This window comes from Ranitomeya variabilis, chromosome 2 (assembly GCF_051348905.1).
Source record: "Ranitomeya variabilis isolate aRanVar5 chromosome 2, aRanVar5.hap1, whole genome shotgun sequence".
Lineage (NCBI taxonomy): Eukaryota > Metazoa > Chordata > Amphibia > Anura > Dendrobatidae > Ranitomeya > Ranitomeya variabilis.
Window position 1 is genome coordinate 737306933 of NC_135233.1, and position 24976 is coordinate 737331908.

The 24976-nt window shown below is 44.2% G+C and overlaps 2 protein-coding genes across 4 annotated transcripts in view; both read left to right on the plus strand.

Moving 5' to 3' along the window:
- Window positions 1-24976, plus strand: part of PDSS2 (decaprenyl diphosphate synthase subunit 2) — a 392099-nt gene that overhangs the window by 63374 nt on the left and 303749 nt on the right. The window lies entirely within an intron of this gene.
- LOC143809888 (uncharacterized) lies at window positions 2383-5667 on the plus strand. Its single transcript, XM_077292861.1, has 2 exons — window positions 2383-4588; window positions 4681-5667. Exon 1 carries the CDS (start codon window positions 3332-3334, stop codon window positions 4346-4348), a length of 1017 nt encoding a protein of 338 aa, XP_077148976.1. The 5' UTR covers window positions 2383-3331; the 3' UTR covers window positions 4349-4588; window positions 4681-5667.

Here is a 24976-nt window from a genome sequence, read left to right on the forward strand (position 1 = left end):
GGGCTCTGCAAACGCAACATAACGCCCGCAGACCATTCTATCAAAGTCTGCATTCCAAAACGGCGCTCCTTCCCTTCCGAACTCTGCCGTGCACCCAAACAGTGGTCCTCCCCCCACACATGGGGTATCAGTGTACTCAGGACAAATTGGAAAACAACTTTAGGCATCCAATTTCTCTTGTACCCTTGTGAAAAAAACTTGGGGGCTAAAAAAAAATTTTTGTGGAAAAAAAAATATTTTTTATTTTCATGACTCTGCATTATAAACTTCTGTGAAGCAGTTGGGCATTCAAAGTTGTCACCACACATTTAGATAAGTTCCTTGGGGGGTCTAGTTTCCAAAATGGGGTCACTTGTGGGGGGTATCTACTGTTCAGGTACATCAGTGGCTCTGCAAACGCAACATAATGCCCGCAGACCATTCTATCAAAGTCTGCATTCCAAAACGGCGCTCCTTCCCTTCCGAGCTCTGCCATGCGCCCAAACAGTGGTTTACCCCAACATATGGGGTATCAGCCTACTCAGCATAAATTGCACAATAAATTTTGGGGTCCAATTTCTCCTGTTACCCTTGAGAAAATAAAAAATTGCAGGCTAAAAAATCATTTTTGAGGAAAAAAAAAAGGATTTTCACGGCTCTACTTTATAAATTTCTGTGAAGCACTTGGGGGTTTAAAGTGCTCACCACACATCTAGATAAGTTCCTTAAGTGGTCTAGTTTCCAAAATGGGGTCACTTGTGGGGGGTTTCTACTGTTTAGGCACATCAGGGGCTCTCCAAACGCGACATGGTGTCCGATCTAAATTCCAGCCAATTCTACATTGAAAAAGTAAAACGGCACTCCTTCTCTTCCAAGCTCTGCGGTGCGCCTAAACAGTGGTTTACTCCCACATATGGGGTATCGACGTACTCAGGAGAAATTGCCCAACAACTTTTGTGGTCTAATTTCTCCTGTTACCCTTGTCAAAATAAAAATTTGGGGGCAAAAAGATCATTTCTGTAGAAAAAATGCGACTTTTTATTTTCACGGCTCTACGCTATAAACTTCCGTGAAGCACCTGTGAGTTTAAAGTGCTCACCACACATCTAGATAAGTTCCTTAAGGGGTCTAGTTTCCAAAATGGTGTCACTTGTGGGGGGTTTCTACTGTTTAGGCACATCAGGGGCTCTCCAAACGTGACATCGCGTCCGATCTCAATTCCAGTGAATTCTACATCGAAAAAGTCAAACGGCACTCCTTCTCTTCCAAGCTCTGCGGTGCGCCCAAACAGTGGTTCGTTTTAAGATTAACTCCTCCTGCTAAAATTCGTGTAATTTACATCCCTCTAGGATTTATTTGGGATGCCCCCTCCATCCTTCTGCCCCTCCATTTACCATATACCGTCTTCTCATTTGAGGTGGCTACCTTGGCTCCTCTTTTCTTGTATTCCTCACCTCCCTGTCCCTCGGGTGTCCGCTCCTGGCCCTCTGCGCGTGCGCTTCATTGCGCGCGTGCGCGGGGCCCGGGGTGGGCATCTTGGGACAGGGGATTATTACCTCAGGTGCATTACCACGCATGCGCCCATTCTCCGGCACCTGCCCTTGTATCTCTTGTCCCTCCATGCCCGCCTGCATATAGTGCGCGTGCGCACTCCAGCGCATGCACACTTGCGCCCCGGCACACGATCTATTATCAGCACTTTATTTCTACTGCGCAGCCGCCGGCGTTTGTGGGACACATCCGGCCCTGGACGTATGTGCACATCCTTAATCTAAAGCCCGGACACCTCCGGTTCCCAGCTGACCCCACTCTGACAGTTATTTTACAGGTATTTAACCACAGTCTAGGGACACTTCTGCTATCGCCCCTGAGGAAGCCAGTTCGCTGGCGACACGCGTTGGGCATCCTTGCCCGGTGCCACCTGCCCTTTTCTCCCCTTTTCTATTGCCTTGATATGCTCTAGTGGGAGGCCACTTGCGAGGCCTGGCATTTTCTATCAGGTAGTATGGTACATCCTTGGGTTTGACTGCTTGGTAGCTATGGGGGAATTCTCTATTTGACTCTGCAGGTGCTTTGTAGGGTGGCATTGTGGCTTGACCTTATCACAGGTCTAGTTTTCATGACTTGCTTTGTTATGCAATCTTTTAAGTGTTTTTAATAATCATGCTGTAGTGTATCTAAGGATTGTGGTTTAATAAAAGTGTTATTTTTTGGTAAATTACCCTGGTGATCCCTTTTTGTTTGCATACTACCCTTTTCTTTGTTTTTTCTAATGTGCCTTTTTGTAGTATGCTAGAGGTGATCCCTGACGGTGGTGCCTGCCTATACTACTTGGTGCAGACAGTTTTGTGTTGAGAGCCTTGCGGTCTCTCATTTCTTGGTGTGTGGCACACCGTGTGTAACTTATATCTATTGTGTTTATTGATACTTTTGGATCCATTTATTTCTATGGATCTACATACTAGGGAGTCGGCTTGGAGCCAGAGGACTCAGGGGCTTTTTGATATTGGTGACAAAGGTGTGATGGAAACAGCAAGTGTTGATGGGGGCTTCTCTAAAGTTTCTAATGAATTGACCAACTTACACAAAACTCTTACAAAGGTGTGGTGGAACATAAGAAGCCTAGAGGAATATAAGGTCACAGGCTTTGTTCCTCGAGGCCTCAGGGTGCAGATCTTCCCTGCATGGGAAGTGGACTCATCATTTCAGAATTCTTGGGAGGCTGGCTTATGAAATGCTCCTCCATTCTAATGGACATGTTAATAGCGCATGACCAGGCTCTCCTAATTAGACTCAAGGAGGATATTAAGGATAGAGAGGCTTTACTTGCTACCTTTGAAGCATCTTTAGTTGTTACGTTCAAACAACAACTCAAAAATAATATTGACAAATTTGAAAAAGAAATTATTGAGGGCAAACGACGCAAATTTCATAGGGACAAGATGGACTATACGGGTGGTCGGGCCTATAAATGGGGCCATCGGGGCAATAGAAGAGTCACATCCTCTGAGACAAAGACCCATACAAACACGCATACTAGACTAGAGGTTTCCTCTAGTGATTTTTTATCATCAGATCCGAGCGATCTAGAAGGGGCTGTAGGCGGGGCAGACGTAAGGCCAGGAGGAATTACAACCAAAAAACGCACCAGGGGGTTCAAGAACTCGTCCCCATCATACAAACGGGAAACGAGGTTCAATCACAGGAAACGGTAGACTTATCCCCTCAGTCTGCCCTTGAGCATCTGAACCAACACAATGGTCCAGGTAATGTACAAATTATTAATTTGTCTACACATGTACTGACTCCTGATGAAAAACATGTTCTGGAGAAGGGCCTTTCATTTGCTCCAATGAACGTCCTTGATAAGTTTACCCTGGTCAAAGATGTCTATCTATTCTGCCGCCAATTAACATACAAGCTTTTATATCACCACCCTTCCTCACTAGATCTGCTCCCGAATGATGAGCGACAGGTACTCAGAGACCTCATGGACCTCCTTCACGAGAACGAAATGGCACCTACGAGGAAACGGTTTGGTGGAAGACTACCTTCGCAGGCCACCCCCTCTTTCTCCCTCTTTCCGGCGGTCCAGATTTTCTTTAACCAAACGTGCAGAGAGATCCAGGCCCTGCATATGGACGGTAATCGTAATAACAATCTAAGTCTATCTGAACGCAGAGCTCTTAGGGATTTACAGAACAATAGAGAGTTCCTTGTACGTGAGGCGGATAAGGGGGGCAATATTGTTCTGTGGACTTATTCCCTCTATTTACAGGAGGTTGGACGACAACTTGGTGACTCCACTTGCTACTCCCGTCTTCCAGCAGACCCTACGGGCTTTTTTAAAGGAAAATTGGATCAACTTATTGGACAAGCAGCTGGCCGTGGCATATTGAACAAAAAAGAGGTGGACTTCTTGACAACGGACTTTCCTGTTGTGCCGACCTTCTACCTTCTTCCGAAGGTGCATAAGTCATTGATCAATCCTCCAGGTAGGCCAATAGTGTCTGGCATTAATGGCCTATTTGAGAAGCCATGTACCTATGTAGATTTTTTTCTACAACCATTTGCCATGAAACTTACATCATTCCTCAGGGACTCAACACATCTTATACAACTCCTTCAAGATCTCTGTTTACCACCTGGTACGATCTTGATCACTTTAGATGTTGAGTCCCTTTACACCAACATCAATCATGATGTTGGTCTAAAAGCTATTTCGTTTTTCCTAGATTCAAACACCACGGGGGACAGGGAGCATGACCAATTTCTTCTGGACCTTCTATTCTTTATCCTTGACAAAAACTATTTTGTTTTTGATAGGAGTTTTTACAGGCAAGTAAAGGGGACCGCCATGGGGGCATGATGTGCGCCCTCCTATGCGAATTTATTTTTAGGATGGTGGGAGGAGCTAGTAGTGTACAAACACGAAGCATTTGGAAAATGTTGTCCCAAATGGCTTCGTTATATTGACGACATTTTGATGTTTTGGACAGGCACCGAAGATGATTGTAACCGGTTCATTGCTGATCTTAACGAGAATTCTTTCAATATCAGGCTCACATCACATGTTTCATCTACTTCGGTGGAATTTCTGGATCTTAAAGTAAGCCTGGTAGATTCAAATGTTGTCACTACTCTTTATCGCAAACCGACAGCGACGAATAGTTTGTTACACTATTCAAGCTTCCACCCTAGGCACCTCAAGAATGGGATACCAACTGGCCAGTTTCTGCGCCTGAAGAGAAATTGCAGTCTGACCTTAGACTTCCAGGATGAAGCAAAACTACTAACGGATCGTTTCAGATATCGGGGTTACCCTAAGAAGATCATTTCCTCTGCATATCAGAGAGCCCGGAATAGCTCACGCCCAGACCTGCTTCAAAGACAAACACGTGAGTTGGATATGCCACTCGGCATTGTGACCACTTTTAATAATCAGTGGCAAGACATCTACAAGATCTTGGGCCGTAGCTGGGGTACTTTGTTGAGCGAACCCAGGCTGACACCATTTATTTCACCTACCCCTAAGCTAATAGCCCGTAGGGCTAAGAACCTGAAAGATATGCTCTGTCACAGTCACTTCACACGGCCTGTGGTTAGAATCAATAGGGGGTCTAGGGTTTTTGGTACATTTCCATGTGGGGGCTGCAATATCTGCCAATACATGGTGGCGCAAGATGGTCTTTCACTCACCATTTCTCCTTTTCAGATTATTCCAAATAAAGCCTATTTTAATTGCAAGACGCGTTTTCTCGTCTATGCCGTGGTTTGTGATTGCCCGAAAGTTTACGTGGGACAGACCACGCAAGAACTGCGTAGAAGAATACAACAACATCTATCAAATATTTCCACGGCATCCAGGGACCGTGACAAGGGCAAGAGCATCTCATCTGTTGCTGCGCATTTCCTGGACTTTCATAATGGACGGATTAGGGGACTAAAGGTCATGGGACTTGAGGCAATCCCGCACAATATCCGAGGTGGTGACGCCGCCCGAAAACTGTTAAGATGTGAATCAAAATGGATTCATAATCTAAATACCTTGACCCCACATGGACTGAATGAGGAATTGCTTTTTACTGGATACTATAAACAACTTTAAAAATATTCAGCTGTGGGATCACAGATGTGCATTACTTCATTGTAATTTTTCTTCCTTTTCTTAGGTCCTGAGTACTGCAATACCTTCTGTAATAATATTTAAATATATTATATATATATTATTATTTTTTTTTTTTATTTTTTTTTTTCCGGATGAACTAGTTTCTATCCGCTAAAAACCATGGTTTTTAAAACAAGAAATTTTTTTTTTTTTTTATTTTTTTTTTTATTTTTATATATGAGCTCCACTTAATATCTATAAAAAAATCTTTTTTGTTACACCTATTATCATGTCAGGTTTTGGTAGCCATCAGACTTGTACAGACATAGTATTTTTCAATCTTTAGTACTATGTTTATATATGTTTATTTATGATTATGTATGTAGCATCAAGTCTTTATTTCTCGTTTTTGTATTTTTTTCAGGTATTTTGCTATGTCATCACTTATCTAGGGACCTAAGTTAGGACTTTTGACCATTCATGTGCTTTTGTTTTTGTTTTTGTCTTCTTATGTTGACATTTTTCCATCATCTAGTAAACATCCCTTTCTTCGAGATTCTCTATCTCATTTTCTCAGGCTGTTTGTATATCCGCCCGTTTTAAGATTAACTCCTCCTGCTAAAATTCGTGTAATTTACATCCCTCTAGGATTTATTTGGGATGCCCCCCCCCCCTCCATCTTTCTGCCCCTCCATTTACCATATACCGTCTTCTCATTTGAGGTGGCTACCTTGGCTCCTCTTTTCTTGTATTCCTCACCTCCCTGTCCCTCGGGTGTCCGCTCCTGGCCCTCTGCGCGTGCGCTTCATTGCGCGCGTGCGCGGGGCCCGGGGCGGGCATCTTGGGACAGGGGATTATTACCTCAGGTGCATTACCACGCATGCGCCCATTCTCCGGCACCTGCCCTTGTATCTCTTGTCCCTCCATGCCCGCCTGCATATAGTGCGCGTGCGCACTCCAGCGCATGCGCACTTGCGCCCCGGCACACGATCTATTATCAGCACTTTATTTCTACTGCGCAGCCGCCGGCGTTTGTGGGACACATCCGGCCCTGGACGTATGTGCACATCCTTAATCTAAAGCCCGGACACCTCCGGTTCCCAGCTGACCCCACTCTGACAGTTATTTTACAGGTATTTAACCACAGTCTAGGGACACTTCTGCTATCGCCCCTGAGGAAGCCAGTTCGCTGGCGACACGCGTTGGGCATCCTTGCCCGGTGCCACCTGCCCTTTTCTCCCCTTTTCTATTGCCTTGATATGCTCTAGTGGGAGGCCACCTGCGAGGCCTGGCATTTTCTATCAGGTAGTATGGTACATCCTTGGATTTGACTGCTTGGTAGCTATGGGGGAATTCTCTATTTGACTCTGCAGGTGCTTTGTAGGGTGGCATTGTGGCTTGACCTTATCACAGGTCTAGTGTTCATGACTTGCTTTGTTATGCAATCTTTTAAGTGTTTTTAATAATCATGCTGTAGTGTATCTAAGGATTGTGGTTTAATAAAAGTGTTATTTTTTGGTAAATTACCCTGGTGATCCCTTTTTGTTTGCATACTACCCTTTTCTTTGTTTTTTCTAATGTGCCTTTTTGTAGTATGCTAGAGGTGATCCCTGACGGTGGTGCCTGCCTATACTTCTTGGTGCAAACAGTGGTTTACCCCCACATATGGGGTATCAACATACTCAGGAGAAATTGCACAACAACTTTTGTGGTCTAGTTTCTCCTCTTACCCTTGTGAAAATAAGAATTTGTGGGCAAAAAGATCATTTTTGTGTAAACAAATGCGATTTTTTTATTTTCACGGCTCTACTTTATAAACTTCTGTGAAGCACTTGGGGGCTCAAAGTGCTCACCACACATCTAGATAAGTTCCTTAAGGCGTCTAGTTTCCAAAATGGTGTCACTTGTGGGGGGTTTCCACTGTTTAGGCACATCAGGGGCTCTCTAAACGTGACATGGCATCCGATCTCAATTCCAGCCAATTCTGCATTGAAAAAGTCAAACGGCGCTCCTTCTCTTCCAAGCTCTGCGGTGCACCCAAACAGTGTTTTACCCCCACATATGGGGTATCGACGTATTCAGGAGAAATTGCACAACAACATTTATGGTTAAATTTCTGTTTTTACACTTGTGAAAATAAAAAAAAATGGTTCTGAAGTAAAATGTTTGCAAAAAAAAAGTTAAATGTTCATTTTTGCCTTCCACATTGTTTCAGTTCCTTTGAAGCACGTAAAGGGTTAATAAACTTCTTGAATGTGGTTTTGAGCACCTTGAGGGGTGCAGTTTTTAGAATGGTGTCACACTTGGTCATTTTCTATCATATAGACCCCTCAAAATGACTTCAAATGTGATGTGGTCCCTAAAAAAAAATGGTGTTGTAAAAATGAGAAATTGCTGGTCAAATTTTAACCCTTATAACTCCCTAACAAAAAAAATGTTGTTTCCAAAATTGTGCTGATGTAAAGTAGACATGTGGGAAATGTTATTTATTAACTATTTTTTGTGACATATCTCTCTGATTTAAGGGCATAAAAATACAAAGTTTGAAAATTGCAAAATTTTAAATTTTTTTTGCCATATTTCCATTTTTTTCATAAATAATCGCAAGTAATATTGAAGAAATGTTACCACTAACATGAAGTACAATATGTCACGAAAAAACATTCTCAGAATCAGTAGGATCCGTTGAAGCGTTCCAGAGTTATAACCTCACAAAGTGACAGTGGTCATAGTTGTAAAAATTGGCCTGGTCATTAAAGGGAACCTATCACCCCGTTTTTTAAAGATTAGATAAAAATAGTGTGAAATAGGGGCAGAGCTGGGCTTTACATTACTGCCTTTTTGGTGCCTTTACACCCCCGTTAGGCTGCCGAAATACCTTTGTGAAGTGGCCGTTTTCTGCTGTCACTCAAGTTGGTCAGGTCGGATGGGCGTGGTCACAGCGCTGTTTCTCCCCCAGATCAGGCTCATCATTACGTTGGTGGCGTAGTGGTGTGCGCATGTCCAAGGTCCCGAATCCTGCACAGGGGTGTGAAAATAGCAGCGATGTCCGTTATTCCATTGGTGGTCGGTGGGCGCGGCCATCTTGCTTTGGCCGCGCGTGCGCAGAAGTGGCGCTCTGCTGGCCGCGGCTTCAGGAAAATGGCCGCGGGCATCCGCGCGTGCGCAGATGGCTATCGCGGCGGCCATTTTCGTGAAGCTGAGATGCGAACTCTGCTTCACGAAAATGGCCGCCGCGATAGCCATCTGCGCACGCGCGGATGCCCGCGGCCATTTTCCTGAAGCCGCGGCCAGCAGAGCGCCGCTTCTGCGCACGCGCGGCCAAAGCAAGATGGCCGCGCCCACCGACCACCAATGGAATAACGGACATCGCTGCTATTTTCACACCCCTGTGCAGCATTCGGGACCTTGGACATGCGCACACCACTACGCCACCAACGTAATGATGAGCCTGATCTGGGGGAGAAACAGCGCTGTGACCACGCCCATCCGACCTGACCAACTAGAGTGACAGCAGAAAACGGCCACTTCACAAAGGTATTTCGGCAGCCTAACGGGGGTGTAAAGGCACCAAAAAGGCAGTAATGTAAAGCCCAGCTCTGCCCCTATTTCACACTATTTTTATCTAATCTTTAAAAAACGGGGTGATAGGTTCCCTTTAAGTACCAAATTGGCTCTGTCACTAAGGGGTTAAATTGTAGTACAGAAAGGCTGTTCAACATATAACAGAAGTTTTATGGAAATAATGGCATTCTATGTATCTACCATATTTTTCGGATTATAAGATGCACCCCAAATTTTGAGGAGAAAAAAAAAAAAATATTTTTTTAAATAAAATGGTGGTGCGTCTTATAATCCATGCATCTTATTGCTTACCAGGGGGTGGTGGCTGGTGGTTCCCAGGGTCGCTACTGGAGGAGGCAAGAGTGGGGTGATGCTGCATTCCACAGGCTGGGACGAGGTGTTCCGCAGACTGGGTGTTCCGATGTCCGGTGCTGCTGGGGGTGTCCTGCTTCTGCGGGTGCCCAGCGGTGCTGCGGGTGTCTGTTGTGCTTCGGGGGCTCTGCCGACATTTTGTGAAAGGCCAGAGCCCCCTGCAGTTCCATGGTTTGCTGTGCGGTGGACTCCGGGAAAATGACTGCTGGGGGTTGCACATGCGCAGATGGAGATCTCAGCACCAAGATCTCGGGCGCTGAGATCTCATCTCCCGAAATCTTGTTGCCGAGATCTCCATCTGCGCATACGCTGCCCTCCGGCGGCGATTTTCCCAGAGTCCACCGCACAGGAAACCATGGAACTCTGGGGGTGATCTCTTAAAGTGAGATCTAAATGATTGCCTGTACCTGACCTAAATATGAGCCGAGTGCGTGCATAAAAGAGAGATATCAGACACAGAGTTGGATATGCTCCTTACTCAGAGAAGGCTAGCACACGACTGCACCTTATTTTTTGGAACAAAAAACCATTCTACAGACAGGAAATGGGTGTTGCACAACTTCTGAATAGTAATGGTGTCGGTCTTTAACTGGTCCATTCCAACTTCACTTCCATATATGGTGTCTTCATCCAATGTTCAGTGACTTCATAACATTCCAAAAGTTCCTTCCAGATGCTGCTCAGGACATAAGACGCCATCTTTGCCACAACATATCTGAACTAGCTCATGTAAGGGTTCATAATCGATTTCATTAGCCTCTCTCTCCTTCACAGAACTACGGGGGCTCTGGCCTTTCACAAAATGTCGGCAGAGCCCCAGTAGCACCGGAGACACCGGCAGCACCGCTGTACACCCCCGCAGCACCGCTGGGCACCCCCTCATCCCAGCATGCAGCCTGCAGCAACTGTACCGGTAAATCTGTATTATAAGACGCACCGCCATTTCCCCAAAAAAAATTTTGGGGAAAAAAGTGCGTCGTATAATCCGAAAAATACGGTATTTAAGTTAACTAAATGCAATATCAGTCTAGTTGCTCATCTACATATATAACATATATGACATATACAGGTACTAGGTGATAGAAATGTTAAACTAGTCCTACCTGTATGCCTCACCTTATCGTTGCTCGCACCGGAGGTCACAGTGACTTGCAAGCGCAGAAGATCCCTGATTGTAGCGCCCATAGAAGGGAGGATGAGGTACGTATTGTGGAGAGGGCGCAGGATTTCAGCATCAGAACTGACGTGCATGGGAGGGGGATAGTATTATAATGAAGGCAGGACTTCATTCAGGCACCGCATGCCCCGGAACCTGGAAGATACATACAGAAAGAATTTAACTATTCTCAACAACAACGTAGGACTATTGTAACATTTCTATTACCTGTATGCCCATATTAATAGGTTATATACGTCCCGGGGGTGACAGATTCCATTTAATAGCTTGTTTCGACAGGTTGACTGCACTTTAATGCAAACAGAACGATCGTTAATAGGATGTGCATTGCTCTTGACAGCATATGTCTTTCCTAAGTAGAACATATGCTGCTGATAATGACGCTGCTGAGAATGATGATTTTTAAGCAGACTTTAAAAATAATTTCACCTAAAGAACGAGCACATTGCTTGTTCATCAAGGGATTGGCAGTCTCTTTAGATGGAGAAAATTGGGAAACAAGCATTCCTATGAACACTCGCTCCTGATAATGCACAATTTTTACAAAACCTACTTGACTGGGATGAGTTTTTTCAGCATCCCCTGCTTGATTTTTGATAAGAGACTTTTAGAGTACCGTCTTCAAAATGTTTCTTACAGCTTAGCTGATGCTTCCTACATTCATTTTCTGTGATTGAAAATAAGTGGCTGACAGTTACCATTGTCAGTAATGTTAGGCTCTGTTCCTGTCTGCGTTAAAGGCTACTTTCTGAACCTCTGTCATACATTAAGCCCCAAAATACCAGCCTGAATAATGCAGCATTCTGCGCTATTTTGTTTTGGCAAGGTGCCAGACACATTAATGGAAAACCAACTGCCCCCATGATTGTCATTTTGGGTCTGCTGAGCGCTGCTGATTTCTTGCATGACAGGTGACTCCTGTTAATTTTGTTGTTTTATTCCTGTAACGGAGCAGAACACCAAGTGGATTAAAAAAACCCCACAAACATTTATGTGATCAGAGTCTGTGCTCTTGTGTAGAGGGTGAAACGAGATTTTTGTATACTTATATTATACACTCTTTTCAAATCTAACCCATAAAAGAGCAGCACAGGTGAGCGTAGATCAGTGGTATTCTCAGTGAGGGAAGGTATGGGGCAGCACGGTGGCTCAGTGGTTAGCACTGCAGCCTTGCAGCGCTGGTGTCCTGGGTTCAAATCCCACCAAGGACAACATCTGCAAGGAGTTTGTATGTTCTCCCCCTGTTTGCATGGGTTTTCTCCGGTATCTCCGGTTTCTTCCCACATTCCAAAGACATAGGGAATCTAGATTGTGAGCCCCATCAGGGACAGCGATGACAATGTGTGCAAACTGTAAAGCGCTGTGGAATATGTTGGCGCTATATAAAGAGATTAGGCGCCTAATCCACGTTAGCACAATAGTGCATAGCAACGTAAGTCACATACATGAGCATATATTAAAGTCTGTAAAGATTAAAGATGCTGCTTCGTGATATACTTGAAAAAGGTTTAACCCCTTCCCGACCTTTGACGCATACGCTGCGTCATGAAAGTCGGTGCCAATCCGACCTGTGACGCAGCGTATGCGTCATGGAGGGATCGCGCTCCTGCAGATCGGGTGAAAGGGTTAACTCCAATTTCACCCGATCTCCAGGAACAGGGGGAGTGGTGCTTCAGCCCAGGGGGGGTGGCTTCACCCCCTCGTGGCTACGATCGCTCTGATTGGCTGTTGAAAGTGAAACTGCCAATCAGAGCGATTTGTAATATTTCACCGAAAAAAACGGTGAAATATTACAATCCAGCCATGGCCGATGCTGCAATATCATCGGCCATGGCTGGAAAACCTAATCTGTCCCCCCCCCACACCCACCGATCTCCTCCCCAGTGCTCCGTTACGTGGTCCGCCCCCCTAAGTCGTCCTGTCCGCTCCTCCGTCCTCCTGTCCGCTCCCCCCGTGCTCCGGTCCCCCCTCCCTGTGCTCCGGTCCCCCCCCCGTGATCCGATCACCCCCCTTTCATACTTACCAGGCCTCCCGGTGTCCGTCCGGCTTCTCCATGGGCGCCGCCATCTTCCAAAATGGCGGGCGCATGCGCACTGCGCCCGCCGAATCTGCCGTCTGGCAGATTCGTTTCAGATGTATTTTGATCACTGCGATATAGCCTATCACAGTGATCAAAATAAAAAAATAGTAAATGACCCCCCCTTTATCACCCCCATAGGGACAATAATAAAAATAAATAAAATATATATATATTTTTTTTCTACTAGGGTTAGGGTTAGAACTAGGGTTAGAATTAGGGTTAGAATTAGGGGTAGGTTTAGGGTTAGGGGTAGGGTTAGGGCATGTGCACACAGTGCGGATTTGGCTGCGAATCCGCAGCGGATTGGCCGCGGATCCGCAGCGGATTGGCCGCGGATCCGCAGCGGATTGGCCGCTGCGAATTCGTAGCAGTTTTCCATCAGGTTTACAGTACCATGTACACCTATGGAAAACCAAATCCGCTGTGCCCATGGTGCGGAAAATACCGTGCGGAAACGCTGTGTTGTATTTTCCGCAGCATGTCAATTTTGTGCGGATTCCGCAGCGTTTTACACCTGTTCCTCAATAGGAATCCGCAGGTGAAATCCGCACAAAAAAACACTAGAAATCCGCTGTAAATCCGTAGGTAAAACGCAGTGCCTTTTACCTGCGGATTTTTCAAAAATGGTGCGGAAAAATCTCACACGAATCCGCAAAGTGGGCACATAGCCTTAGGGTTAGGGTTGGAATTAGAGTTAGGGTACCGTCTCACAGTGGCACTTTTGTCGCTACGACGGTACGATCCGTGACGTTCCAGCGATATCCATACGATATCGCTGTGTCTGACATGCAGCAGCGATCAGGGACCCTGCTGAGAATCGTACGTCGTAGCAGATCGTTTGGAACTTTCTTTCGTCGCTGGATCTCCCGCTGTCATCGCTGGATCGTTGTGACAGCGATCCAGCGATGCGTTCGCTTGTAACCAGGGTAAACATCGGGTTACTAAGCGCAGGGCCGCGCTTAGTAACCCGATGTTTACCGTGGTTACCAGCGTAAAAGTTAAAAAAAAAAAACGTACATACTCACATTTCGGTGTCCTTCAGGTCCCTTGCCGTCTGCTTCCCGCTCTGACTGTCTGCCGGCCGGAAAGTGAGAGCACAGCACAGCAGTGACATCACCGCTGCGCTCTGCTCTCACTGTACGGCGGCACTCAGTCAGAGTGGGAAGCAGACGGCAAGGGACCTGAAGGACACCGAAATGTGAGTATGTACGTTTTTGGTTTTTTTACTTTTACGCTGGTAACCACGGTAAACATCGGGTTACTAAGCGCGGCCCTGCGCTTAGTAACCCGATGTTTACCCTGGTTACCCGGGACCTTGGCATCGTTGGTCGCTGGAGAGCGGTCTGTGTGACATCTCCCCAGCGACCACACAATGACTTTCCAACGATCACGGCCAGGTCGTATCGCTGGTCGAGATCGTTGGTAAATCGTTATGTGAGACGGTACCCTTAGGGTTGGAATTAGGGCTAGGGTTGGAAATAGGGTTAAGATTAGGCTTGTGGTTAGGGTTAAGGATAGGGTTAGGGTTGTGTTGGGGTTACAGTTGTGGGTAGGGTTGGGATTAGGGTTAGGATTAGGGTTAGGGTTGGATTTAGGGTTACGGGTGTGTTGGGGTTAGGGTTGTGGTTAGGGGTGTGTTGGGGTTAGGGTTGTGATTAGGGTTATGGCTACAGTTGGGATTAGGGTTAGGGGTGTGTTGGGGTTAGTGTTGAAGTTAGAATTGAGGGGTTTCCACTGTTTAGGCACATCAGGGGTCTCCAAACGCAACATGGCGCCACCATTGATTCCAGCCAATCTTGCTTTCAAAAAGTCAAATGGTGCGCCCTCCCTTCCAAGCCCCGACGTGCGCCCAAACAGTGGTTTACCCCCACATATGGGATACCAGCGTACTCAGGACAAACTGGGCAACAACTATTGGGGTCCAATTTCTCCTGTTACCCTTGCAAAAATAAAAAATTACTTGCTAAAACATAATTTTTGAGGAAAGAACAATTATTTTTTATTTTCACGGCTCTACGTTATAAACTTATGTGAAGCACTTGGGGGTTGAAAGTGCTCACCACACATCTAGATAAGATCCTTTTGGGGTCACTTGTGGGGTGTTTCTACTGTTTAGGCACATCAGGGGCTCTGCAAATGCAACGTGACGCCCGCAGACCATTCCATCAAAGTCTGCATTTCAAATGTCACTACTTCCCTTCCAAGCCCTGACGTGCGCCCAAACAGTGGTTTACCCCCACATATGGGGTACCAGCATACTCACAACAAACTGGGCAACAAATATTGGGGTCCAATTTCTCCTGCTACCCTTGTGAAAAAAAATTGCTTGCTAAAACATCTTTTTTGAGGACAGAAAAATGATTTTTAATTTTCACGGCTCTGCGTTGTAAACTTCTGTGAAGCACTTGGGGGTTGAATGTGCTCACCACACATCTAGATAAGTTCTTTGGGGGGTCTAGTTTCCAAAATGGGGTCACTTATGGGGTCTTTCTACTGTTTAGGCACATCAGGGGCTCTGCAAATACAATGTGACGCCCGAAGACCATTCCATCAAAGTCTGCATTTCAAATGTCACTACTTCCCTTCCGAGCCCTGACGTGCGCCCAAACAGTGGTTTACCCCCACATATGAGGTATCAGCGTACTCACAACAAACTGGGCAACAAATATTGGGGTCCAATTTCTCCTGTTACCCTTGTGAAAATAAACAATTGCTTGCTAAAACATCTTTTTTGAGGAAAGAAAAATGATTTTTTATTTTCATGGCTCTGCGTTGTAAACTTCTGTGAAGCACTTGGGGGTTGAACGTGCTCACCACACATCTAGATAAGTTCCTTGGGGGGTCTAGTTTCCAAAATGGGGTCACTTGTGGGGGGTTTCTACTGTTTAGGCACATCAGGGGCTCTGCAAACGTAACATGATTCCCGCAGACCATTCCATCAAAGTCTGCATTCCAAATCGTCACTACTTCCCTTCCGAGCCCCGGCATGTGCCCAAACAGTGGTTTACCCCCACATTAGGGGTATCAGCGTACTTAGGAGAAACTGGACAACAACTTTTGGGGTCAAATTTTTCCTGTTACCCTTGGGAAAATTAAAAAATTCTGGGCTAAAAAAATATTTTTGAGGAAAGAAAACACATTTATTATTTTCACGGCTCTGCGTTATAAACTTCTGTGAAGCACTTGGGGGTTCAAAGTGCTCATCACACATCTAGATAAGTTCCCTTGGGGGTCTAGTTTCCAAAGTGGGGTCACTTGTGGGGAGTTCCTACTGTTTAGGCACATCAGGGGCTCTGCAAACGCAACGTGATGCCCGCAGAGCATTCCATTAAAGTCTGCATTTCAAAACGTCACTACTTCCCTTCCGATCCCCAACGTGTGCCAAAACAGTGGTTTACCCCCACATATGGGGTATCAGCGTACTCAGGAGAAACTACACAACAACTTTTGGGGTCCAATTTCTCCTGTTACCCTTGGGAAAATAAAAAATTGTGGGTTAAAAAATCATTTTTGAGGAAAGAAAAATAATTTTTTATTTTCATGGCTCTGCGTTATAAACTTCTGTGAAGCACTTGGGGGTTCAAAGTGCTCACCACACATCTAGATTAGTTCCTTGGGAGGTCTAGTTTCCAAAATGGGGTCACTTGTGCGGGAGCTCTAATGTTTAGGCACACAGGGGCTCTCCAAACGCGACATGGTGTCCGCTAATGATTGAAGCTAATTTTCCATTCAAAAAGCCAAATGGCGTGCCTTCCCTTCCGAGCCCTGCCATGCACCCAAACAGTGGTTTACCCCCACATATGGGGTATCATCGTACTCAGGACAAACTGGACAACAACATTTGGGGTCCAATTTCTCCTATTATCCTTGGGAAAATAAAAAACTCCGGGCTAAAAATCATTTTTGAGGAAAGAAAAATAATTTTTTTGTTTTCATGGCTCTGCGTTATAAACTTCTGTGAAGCACCTGGGGGTTTTAAGTGCTCACTATGCATCTAGATTAGTTCATTGGGGTGTCTAGTTTCCAAAATGGGGTCACTTGTAGGGGAGCTCCAATGTTTAGGCACACAGGGGCTCTCCAAACGCGACATGGTGTCCACTAACGATTGGAGCTAATTTTCCATTCAAAAAGTCAAATGGCACGCCTTCCCTTCCGAGCCTTGCCGTGCACTCAAACAGTGGTTTACCCCCACATATGAGGTATCGGCGTACTCAGGAGAAATTGCCCAACAAATTTTAGGATCCATTTTATCCTGTTGCCCATGTGAAAATGAAAAAATTGAGGCTAAAATAAATTTTGTGTGAAAAAAAGTACTTTTTCATTTTTACGGATCAATTTGTGAAGCACCTGAGGCTTTAAAGTGCTCACTATGCATCTAGATAAGTTACTTGGGGGGTCTAGTTTCCAAAATGGGGTCACTTGTGGGGGAGCTCCAATGTTTAGGCACACAGGGGCTCTCCAAACCTGACATGGTGTCCGCTAACGATGGAGATAATTTTTCATTCAAAAAGTCAAATGGCGCTCCTTCCCTTCCGAGCCTTACCATGTGCCCAAACAGTAGTTTACCCCCACATATGAGGTATTGGCGTACTCAGGAGAAATTGCCCAACAAATTTTAGGATCCATTTTATCCTGTTGCCCATGTAAAAATGAAAAAATTGAGGCTAAAAGATATTTTGTGTGAAAAAAAAGTACTTTTTCATTTTTACGGATTAATTTGTGAAGCACCTGGGGGTTTAAAGTGCTCACTATGCTTCTAGATAAGTTCCTTGGGGGGTCTAGTTTCCAAAATGGGGTCACTTGTGGGGGAGCTCCAATGTTTAGGCACACGGGGGCTCTCCAAACGCGACATGGTGTCCGCTAAAGATTGGAGCCAATTTTTCATTCAAAAAGTCAAATGGCGCTCCTTCCCTTCCGAGCCCTGCCGTGCGCCCAAACAGTGGTTTACCCCCACATATGAGGTATCAGCGTACTCAGGCCAAATTGGACAATAACATTCGTGGTCCAGTTTCTCCTTTTACCCTTGGGAAAATAAAAAAATTGTTGCGAAATGATCATTTTTGTGACTAAAAAGTTAAATGTTAATTTTTCCCCTCCATGTTGCTTCTGCTGCTGTGAAACACCTGAAGGGTTAATAAACTTCTTGAATGTGGTTTTGAGCACCTTGAGGGGTGCAGTTTTTAGAATGGTGTCACTTTTGGGTATTTTCAGCCATATAGAACCCTCAAACTGACTTCAAATGTGAGGTGGTCCCTAAAAAAAATGGTTTTGTAAATTTTGTTGTAAAAATGAGAAATCACTGGTCAAATTTTAACCCTTATAACTTCCTAGCAAAAAAAAAATTTGTTTCCAAATTTGTGCTGATGTAAAGTAGACATGTGGGAAATGTTATTTATTAACTATTTTGTGTCACATAACTCTCTGGTTTAACAGAATAAAAATTCAAAATGTGAAAATTGCAAAATTTTCAAATTTTTCGCAAAATTTCCGTTTTTTTCACAAATAAACTCAGAAATTATCGACCTAAATTTACCACTATCATGAAGCCCAATATGTCACGAAAAAACAATCTCAGAACCGCAAGGATCCGTTGAAGCGTTCCTGAGTTATTACCTCATAAAGGGACACTGGTCAGAATTGCAAAAAATGGCAAGGTCATTAAGGCCAAAATAGGCTGGGTCATGAAGGGGTTAAAACAAAAATCACAATTGCAATACATTATAAAACATACTATTTAAAGGGGTAATCCCATCTCCAAGATCCTATCCCAACATATGCGGTAGGTGTAATATTAACCCCTTCCCGACCTGTGACACAGCGTATGCGTCTTGAAAGTCGGTGCCAATCCGACCTGTGACGCATATGCTGTGTCACAGAATGATCGCGTCCCTGCAGGTCGGGTGAAAGGGTTAACTCCAATCTCACCCGACCTACAGGGACAGGGGGAGTGGTACTTCAGCCCGGGGGGGGGGGGCTTCCCCCCCCCCCAACCCCCGTGGCTACGATCGCTCTGATTGGCTGTTGAAAGTGAAACAGAGCAATTTGTAATATTTCACCTATGAAATGTGGTGAAATATTACAATCCAGCCATGGCCGATGCTGCAATATCATCGGCCATGGCTTGAAACCCTGATCTGCCCCCGCCACCGCCACCGATCTCCCAAGTCCTCCGTTCTGTCCTGTACTCCCCTCTGTCCTCCTGTCCGCTCCCCCGTGCTCCGATCCACCCCCCCGTGCTCCGATCCCACCCCCTCATACTTACCGAGCCTCCCGGTGTCTGTCCGTCTTCTCCATGGGCGGATCTTCCAAAATGGCGGGCGTATGCGCAGTGCGCCCGCCGAATCGGCCGGCAGATTCGTTCCAGGTACATTTTGATCACTGTGATAAAACCTATCACAGTGATCAAAATAAAAAAAATAGTAAATGAACCCCCCCTTTATCACCCCCATAGGTAGGGACAATAATAAAATAAAGAAAATATATATATTTTTTCCACTAGGGTTAGGGCTAGGGTTAGAATTAGGGTTAGAACTAGGATTAGGGTTAGAATTAGGCTATGTGCACACGGTGTGGATTTGGCTGCGAATCCGCAGCGGATTGGCCGCTGCGGATTCGTAGCAGTTTTCCATCAGGTTTACAGCACCATGTAAACCTATGGAAAATCAAAGCCGCTGTGCCCATGGTGCGGAAAATACCGCGCAGAAACGCTGTGTTGTATTTTCCGCAGCATGTCAATTCTTTGTGCGGATTCCGCAGCGTTTTACACCTGTTCCTCAATAGGAATACGCAGGTGAAATCCCCACAAAAAAACACTGGAAATCCACGATAAATCTGCAGGTAAAACACAGTACCTTTTACCTGCGGATTTTTCAAAAATGGTGCGGAAAAATCTCACACGAATCCGCAACGTGGGCACATAGCCTTAGGGCTAGGGTTATAAATAGGGTTAAGAATAGGCTTGTGGTTAGGGTTATGGTTAGGGTTAGGGGTGTGTTGGGGTTAGGGTTGGGATTAGGGTTAGGATTAGGGTTGGGATTAGGGTTAGGGGTGTGTTGGGGTTAGGGTTGTGGTTAGGGGTGTGTTGGGTTTAGGGTTGTGATTAGGGTTATGGCTAGAGTTGGGATTAGGGCTATGGGTGTGTTGGGGTTAGTGTTGGAGTTTGAATTGAGGGGTTTCCACTTTTTAGGTATATCAGGGGTCTCCAAACGCAACATGGCGCCACCATTGATTCCAGCCAATCTTGTATTCAAAAAGTCAAATGGTGCTCCCTCCCTTCCGTGCCCCGACGTGCGCCCAAACAGTGGTTTACCCCCACATATCGGGTATCAGTATACTCAGGACAAACTGGGCAACAACTATTGGTGTCTAATTTCTCCTGTTACCCTTGTGAAAATAAAAAATTGCTTGCTAAAACATCATTTTTGAGGAAAGAAAAATGATTTTTTATTTTCACGGCTCTGCGTTGTAAACTTCTGTGAAGCACTTGGGGGTTCAAAGTGCTCACCATATATCTAGATAAGTTCCATGGGGGGTCTAGTTTCCAAAATGGGGTCACTTGTGGGGGGTTTCTACTGTTTAGGCACATCAGGGGCTCTGCAAACGCAACATGACGCCCGCAGACCATTCCATCAAAGTCTGCATTTCAAAAGTCACTACTTCCCTTCCAAGCCCCGACATGTGCCCAAACAGTGGTTTACCCCCACATATGGGGTATCAGTGTACTCGGGACAAACTGGGCAACAACTATTGGGGTCCAATTTCTCCTGTTACCCTTGTGAAAATAAAAAATTGCTTGCTAAAACATCATTTTTGAGGAAAGAAAAATGATTTTTTATTTTCACAGCTGTGCGTTATAAACTGCTGTGAAGCACTTGGGGGTTTAAAGTGGTCCCCACACATCTAGATTAGTTCCATGGGAGGTCTAGTTTCCAAAATGGGGTCACATGTGGGGAAACTCCAATGTTTAGGCACACAGGGGCTCTCCAAACGCGACGTGGTGTCCGCTAACGATTGGAGTTAATTTTTCATTCAAAAAGTCAAATGGCGCTCCTTCCCTTCCGAGCCCTGCTTTGTGCCCAAACAGTGGTTTACCCCCACATGTGAGGTATCAGTGTACTCAGGAGAAATTGCCCAATAAATTTTAGGATCCATTTTATCCTGTTGCCCATGTGGAAATGAACAAATTTAGGCTAAAAGAAATTTTTTTGTGAAAAAAAGTACTTTTTCATTTTTATGGATCAATTTGTGAAGCACCTGGGGGTTCAAAGTGCTCACTATGCATCTAGATAAGTTCCTTGAGGGGTCTAATTTCCAAAATGGGGTCACATGTGGGGGAGCTCCAATGTTTAGGCACACAGGGGCTCTCCAAACGCGACATGGTGTCCGCTAACGATTGGAGCTAATTTTTCATTCAAAAGTCAAATGGCGCTCTTTCCCTTCCGAGCCTTGCCGTGTGCACAAACAGTGGTTTGTTACCACATATGAGGTATCGGCGTACTCAGGAGAAATTTCCCAACACATTTTAGGATCCATTTTATTCTGTTGCCCATGTGAAAATGAAAAAATTGAGGATAAAAGAAATTTTTGGTGAAAAAAAAGTACTTTTTCATTTTTATGGATCAATTTGTGAAGCACCTGGGCGTTCATAGTGCTCACTATGCATCTAGATAAGCTCCTTGGGGGGGTCTAGTTTCCAAAATGGGGTCACTTGTGGGGGAGCTCCAATGTTTAGGCACACAGGGGCTCTCCAAACGCGACATGGTGTCCACTAAAGATTGGAGCCAATTTTTCATGGAAAAAGTCAAATGGCGCTCCTTCCCTTCCGAACCCCGTCGTGCATCCAAACAGTGGTTCCCCCCCCCACATATGGGGTATCAGCGTACTCAGGGCAAATTGTACAATAACTTTTGGGGTCCAGTTTCTCTTTTTACACTTGGGAAAATAAAAAAATTGTTGCTAAAAGATCATTTTTGTGACTAAAAAGTTAAATGTTCATTTTTTCCTTCCATGTTGCTTCTGCTGCTGTGAAGCACCTGAAGGGTTAATAAACTTCTTGAATGTGGTTTTGAGTACCTTGAGGGGTGCAGTTTTTAGAATGGTGTCACTTTTGGGTATTTTCAGCCATATAGACCCCTCAAACTGACTTCAAATGTGAGGTGGTCCCTAAAAAAAATGGTTTTGTAAATTTCAATGTAAAAATTAGAAATCGCTGGTAAAATTTTAACCATTATAGCTTCCTAGCAAAAAAAAAATTTGTTTCCAAAATTGTGCTGATGTAAAGTAGACATGTGGGTAATGTTATTTATTAACTATTTTGTGTCACATAACTCTCTCGTTTAACAGAATAAAAATTCAAAATTTGAAAATTGCAAAATTTTCAAAATTTTTTGCCAAATTTCCATTTTTTTCACAAATAAACGCAAAAATTATCAATCTAAATATACCACTAACATGAAGCCCAATATGTCACGAAAAAACAGGAACGCTTCAACGGATCCTAGCGGTTCTGAGACTGAGTTATTACCTCGTAAAGGGACACTGGTCAGAATTGCAAAAAACGGCCAGGTCATTAAGGTCAAAATAGGCTGGGTCATGAAGGGGTTAATAATATTAGCAAATACCTCCAAGTAGAAATGTATAGTTTTCCTGATTAGCTGCGCTGTTTACCCCATGTACAGGGCATTGCAGTAGCTTGGGTATCCATGATTACGACCACTAGCAACTAGCTAACTAGCTGTCATTATATGAGTGGATACCTAAGTTACTGCAATGTCTACTACATTTCTGAGCGTATGTTCTCACGGTCAGGAACCGTTTGGATGCAGCACATGTCCGCTCCATCTAAAACGCTGCCGGCTTTTGAACCCAGGTGACCTTGCATTTGTCCATTGTACCGTGCAGAATCAGCACGTCCAATACATTGTACAGGTGACATTTATCTTGCGAAGGCTCGCGTCTTTGCAAGCTAAATAGACATGCTGCGGTCTGGAAAGACACGCCACATGTCCTACTCTGCAGGGAAGCCACAGATGCCGGTGCACGCATAGTGGAGATGGGATTTCTTGAAATCCCATCCACTATGCTGTAACATCTGGACGCTGCGGATGTACACAGCGTCCAACCTGCAGCGTTTACTGATTGTGGGAACATACCCCAGTTGGAGGTATTTGCTAGCATTATTATTATTACACCTACTACATATTGGGATAGGATCTATGAGGCAGGAATACCCGTTGTTTAAGGCTTCATCTGATTTTTGTTAATCTTTAACTGTTTTGGTTTGTTTAACATATTCAGCATTTCTTTTTGTTAATGCTATATTAACCTAAACTAATCTACTAACCTAAAATGTATGTAAATCTAATACATAAAGCTGAATGTGTGTGTGTGTATGTGTGTATGTCCGGGATTGGCATCTGCACCATCGCAGCTACATCCACAAAATTTTGCACAGTCACACGTCTGGACCCTGAGAGCGTCATAGATATGTTGTGAGGCAAAATTTTAACCCAGCCCGTTCCAATTCACCAAACAATTTTGCCCCTATCTACATAATGGGGAAAAAGTGAAAGAAAAAGTGTTGGAGGCAAATTGACAGCCAGGAGGAGATGGCATACAGGTATGTACTATATACAGGGGAGATGATAAACACGTATATACTATATACAGGAGGAGATGACATACAGGTATATACTATATACAGGGGAGATGACATACACGTATATACTATATACAGGAGGAGATGACATACAGCTATATATTATATACAGGAGGAGATGACATACAGGTATATACTATATACAGGGGAGATGACATACAGGTATATACTATATACAGGGGAGATGACATACACGTATATAATATATACAGGGGAGATGACTTACAGGTATATACTATAAACAGGGAAGATGACATACAGGTATATACTATATACAGGAGATGACATACGGGTATATACTATATACAGGAGATGACATACAGGTATATACTATATACAGGGAGATGACATACAGGTATATAAAGGAGATGACATACAGGTATATGCTATATACAGGATAGATGACATACAGGTATATACTATATACAGGTGACATACAGGTATATACTATATACAGGAGATTACATACAGGCATATACTATATACAGGAGATGACATACAGGTATATACTATATACAGGGGAGATGACATACAGGTATATGCTATATACAGGATAGATGACATGCAGGTATATACAGGGGAGATGACGTACAGGTATATACAGGAGATGACATACAGCTATATATTATATACAGGAGGAGATGACATACAGGTATATACTATATACAGGGGAGATGACATACAGGTATATACTATATACAGGGGAGATGACATACACGTATATACTATATACAGGGGAGATGACTTACAGGTATATACTATAAACAGGGAAGATGACATACAGGTGTATACTATATACAGGAGATGACATACGGGTATATACTATATACAGGAGATGACATACAGGTATATACTATATACAGGGAGATGACGTACAGGTATATAAAGGAGATGACATACAGGTATATGCTATATACAGGATAGATGACATACGGGTATATACTATATACAGGTGACATACAGGTATATACTATATACAGGAGATTACATACAGGCATATACTATATACAGGAGATGACATACAGGTATATACTATATACAGGGGAGATGACATACAGGTATATGCTATATACAGGATAGATGACATGCAGGTATATACAGGGGAGATGACGTACAGGTATATACAGGAGATGACATACAGGTATATACTATATACAGGAGATGACATACAGGTATATACTATATACAGGGGAGATGACATACATGTATATACAGGAGGAGATGACATACAGCTATACAGTCATGGCCAAAAGTATTGACACCCCTGCAATTCTGTCAGATAATACTCAGTTTCTTCCTGAAAATGATTGCAAACACAAATTCTTCGGTATTATTATCTTCATTTAATTTGTCTTAAATGAAAAAACACAAAAGAGAATGAAGCAAAAAGCAAAACATTGGTCATTTCACACAAAACTCCAAAAATGGGCTAGACAAAAGTATTGGCACCCTCAGCCTAATACTTGGTTGCACAACCTTTAGGCAAAATAACTGCGACCAACCGCTTCCGGTAACCATCAATGAGTTTCTTACAATGCT

What these genes read in the sequence shown, in the direction of transcription:
- LOC143809888 (XM_077292861.1), top strand. Translation starts at nt 3,332, where the DNA reads ATGAACGTCCTTGATAAGTTTACCCTGGTCAAAGATGTCTATCTATTC.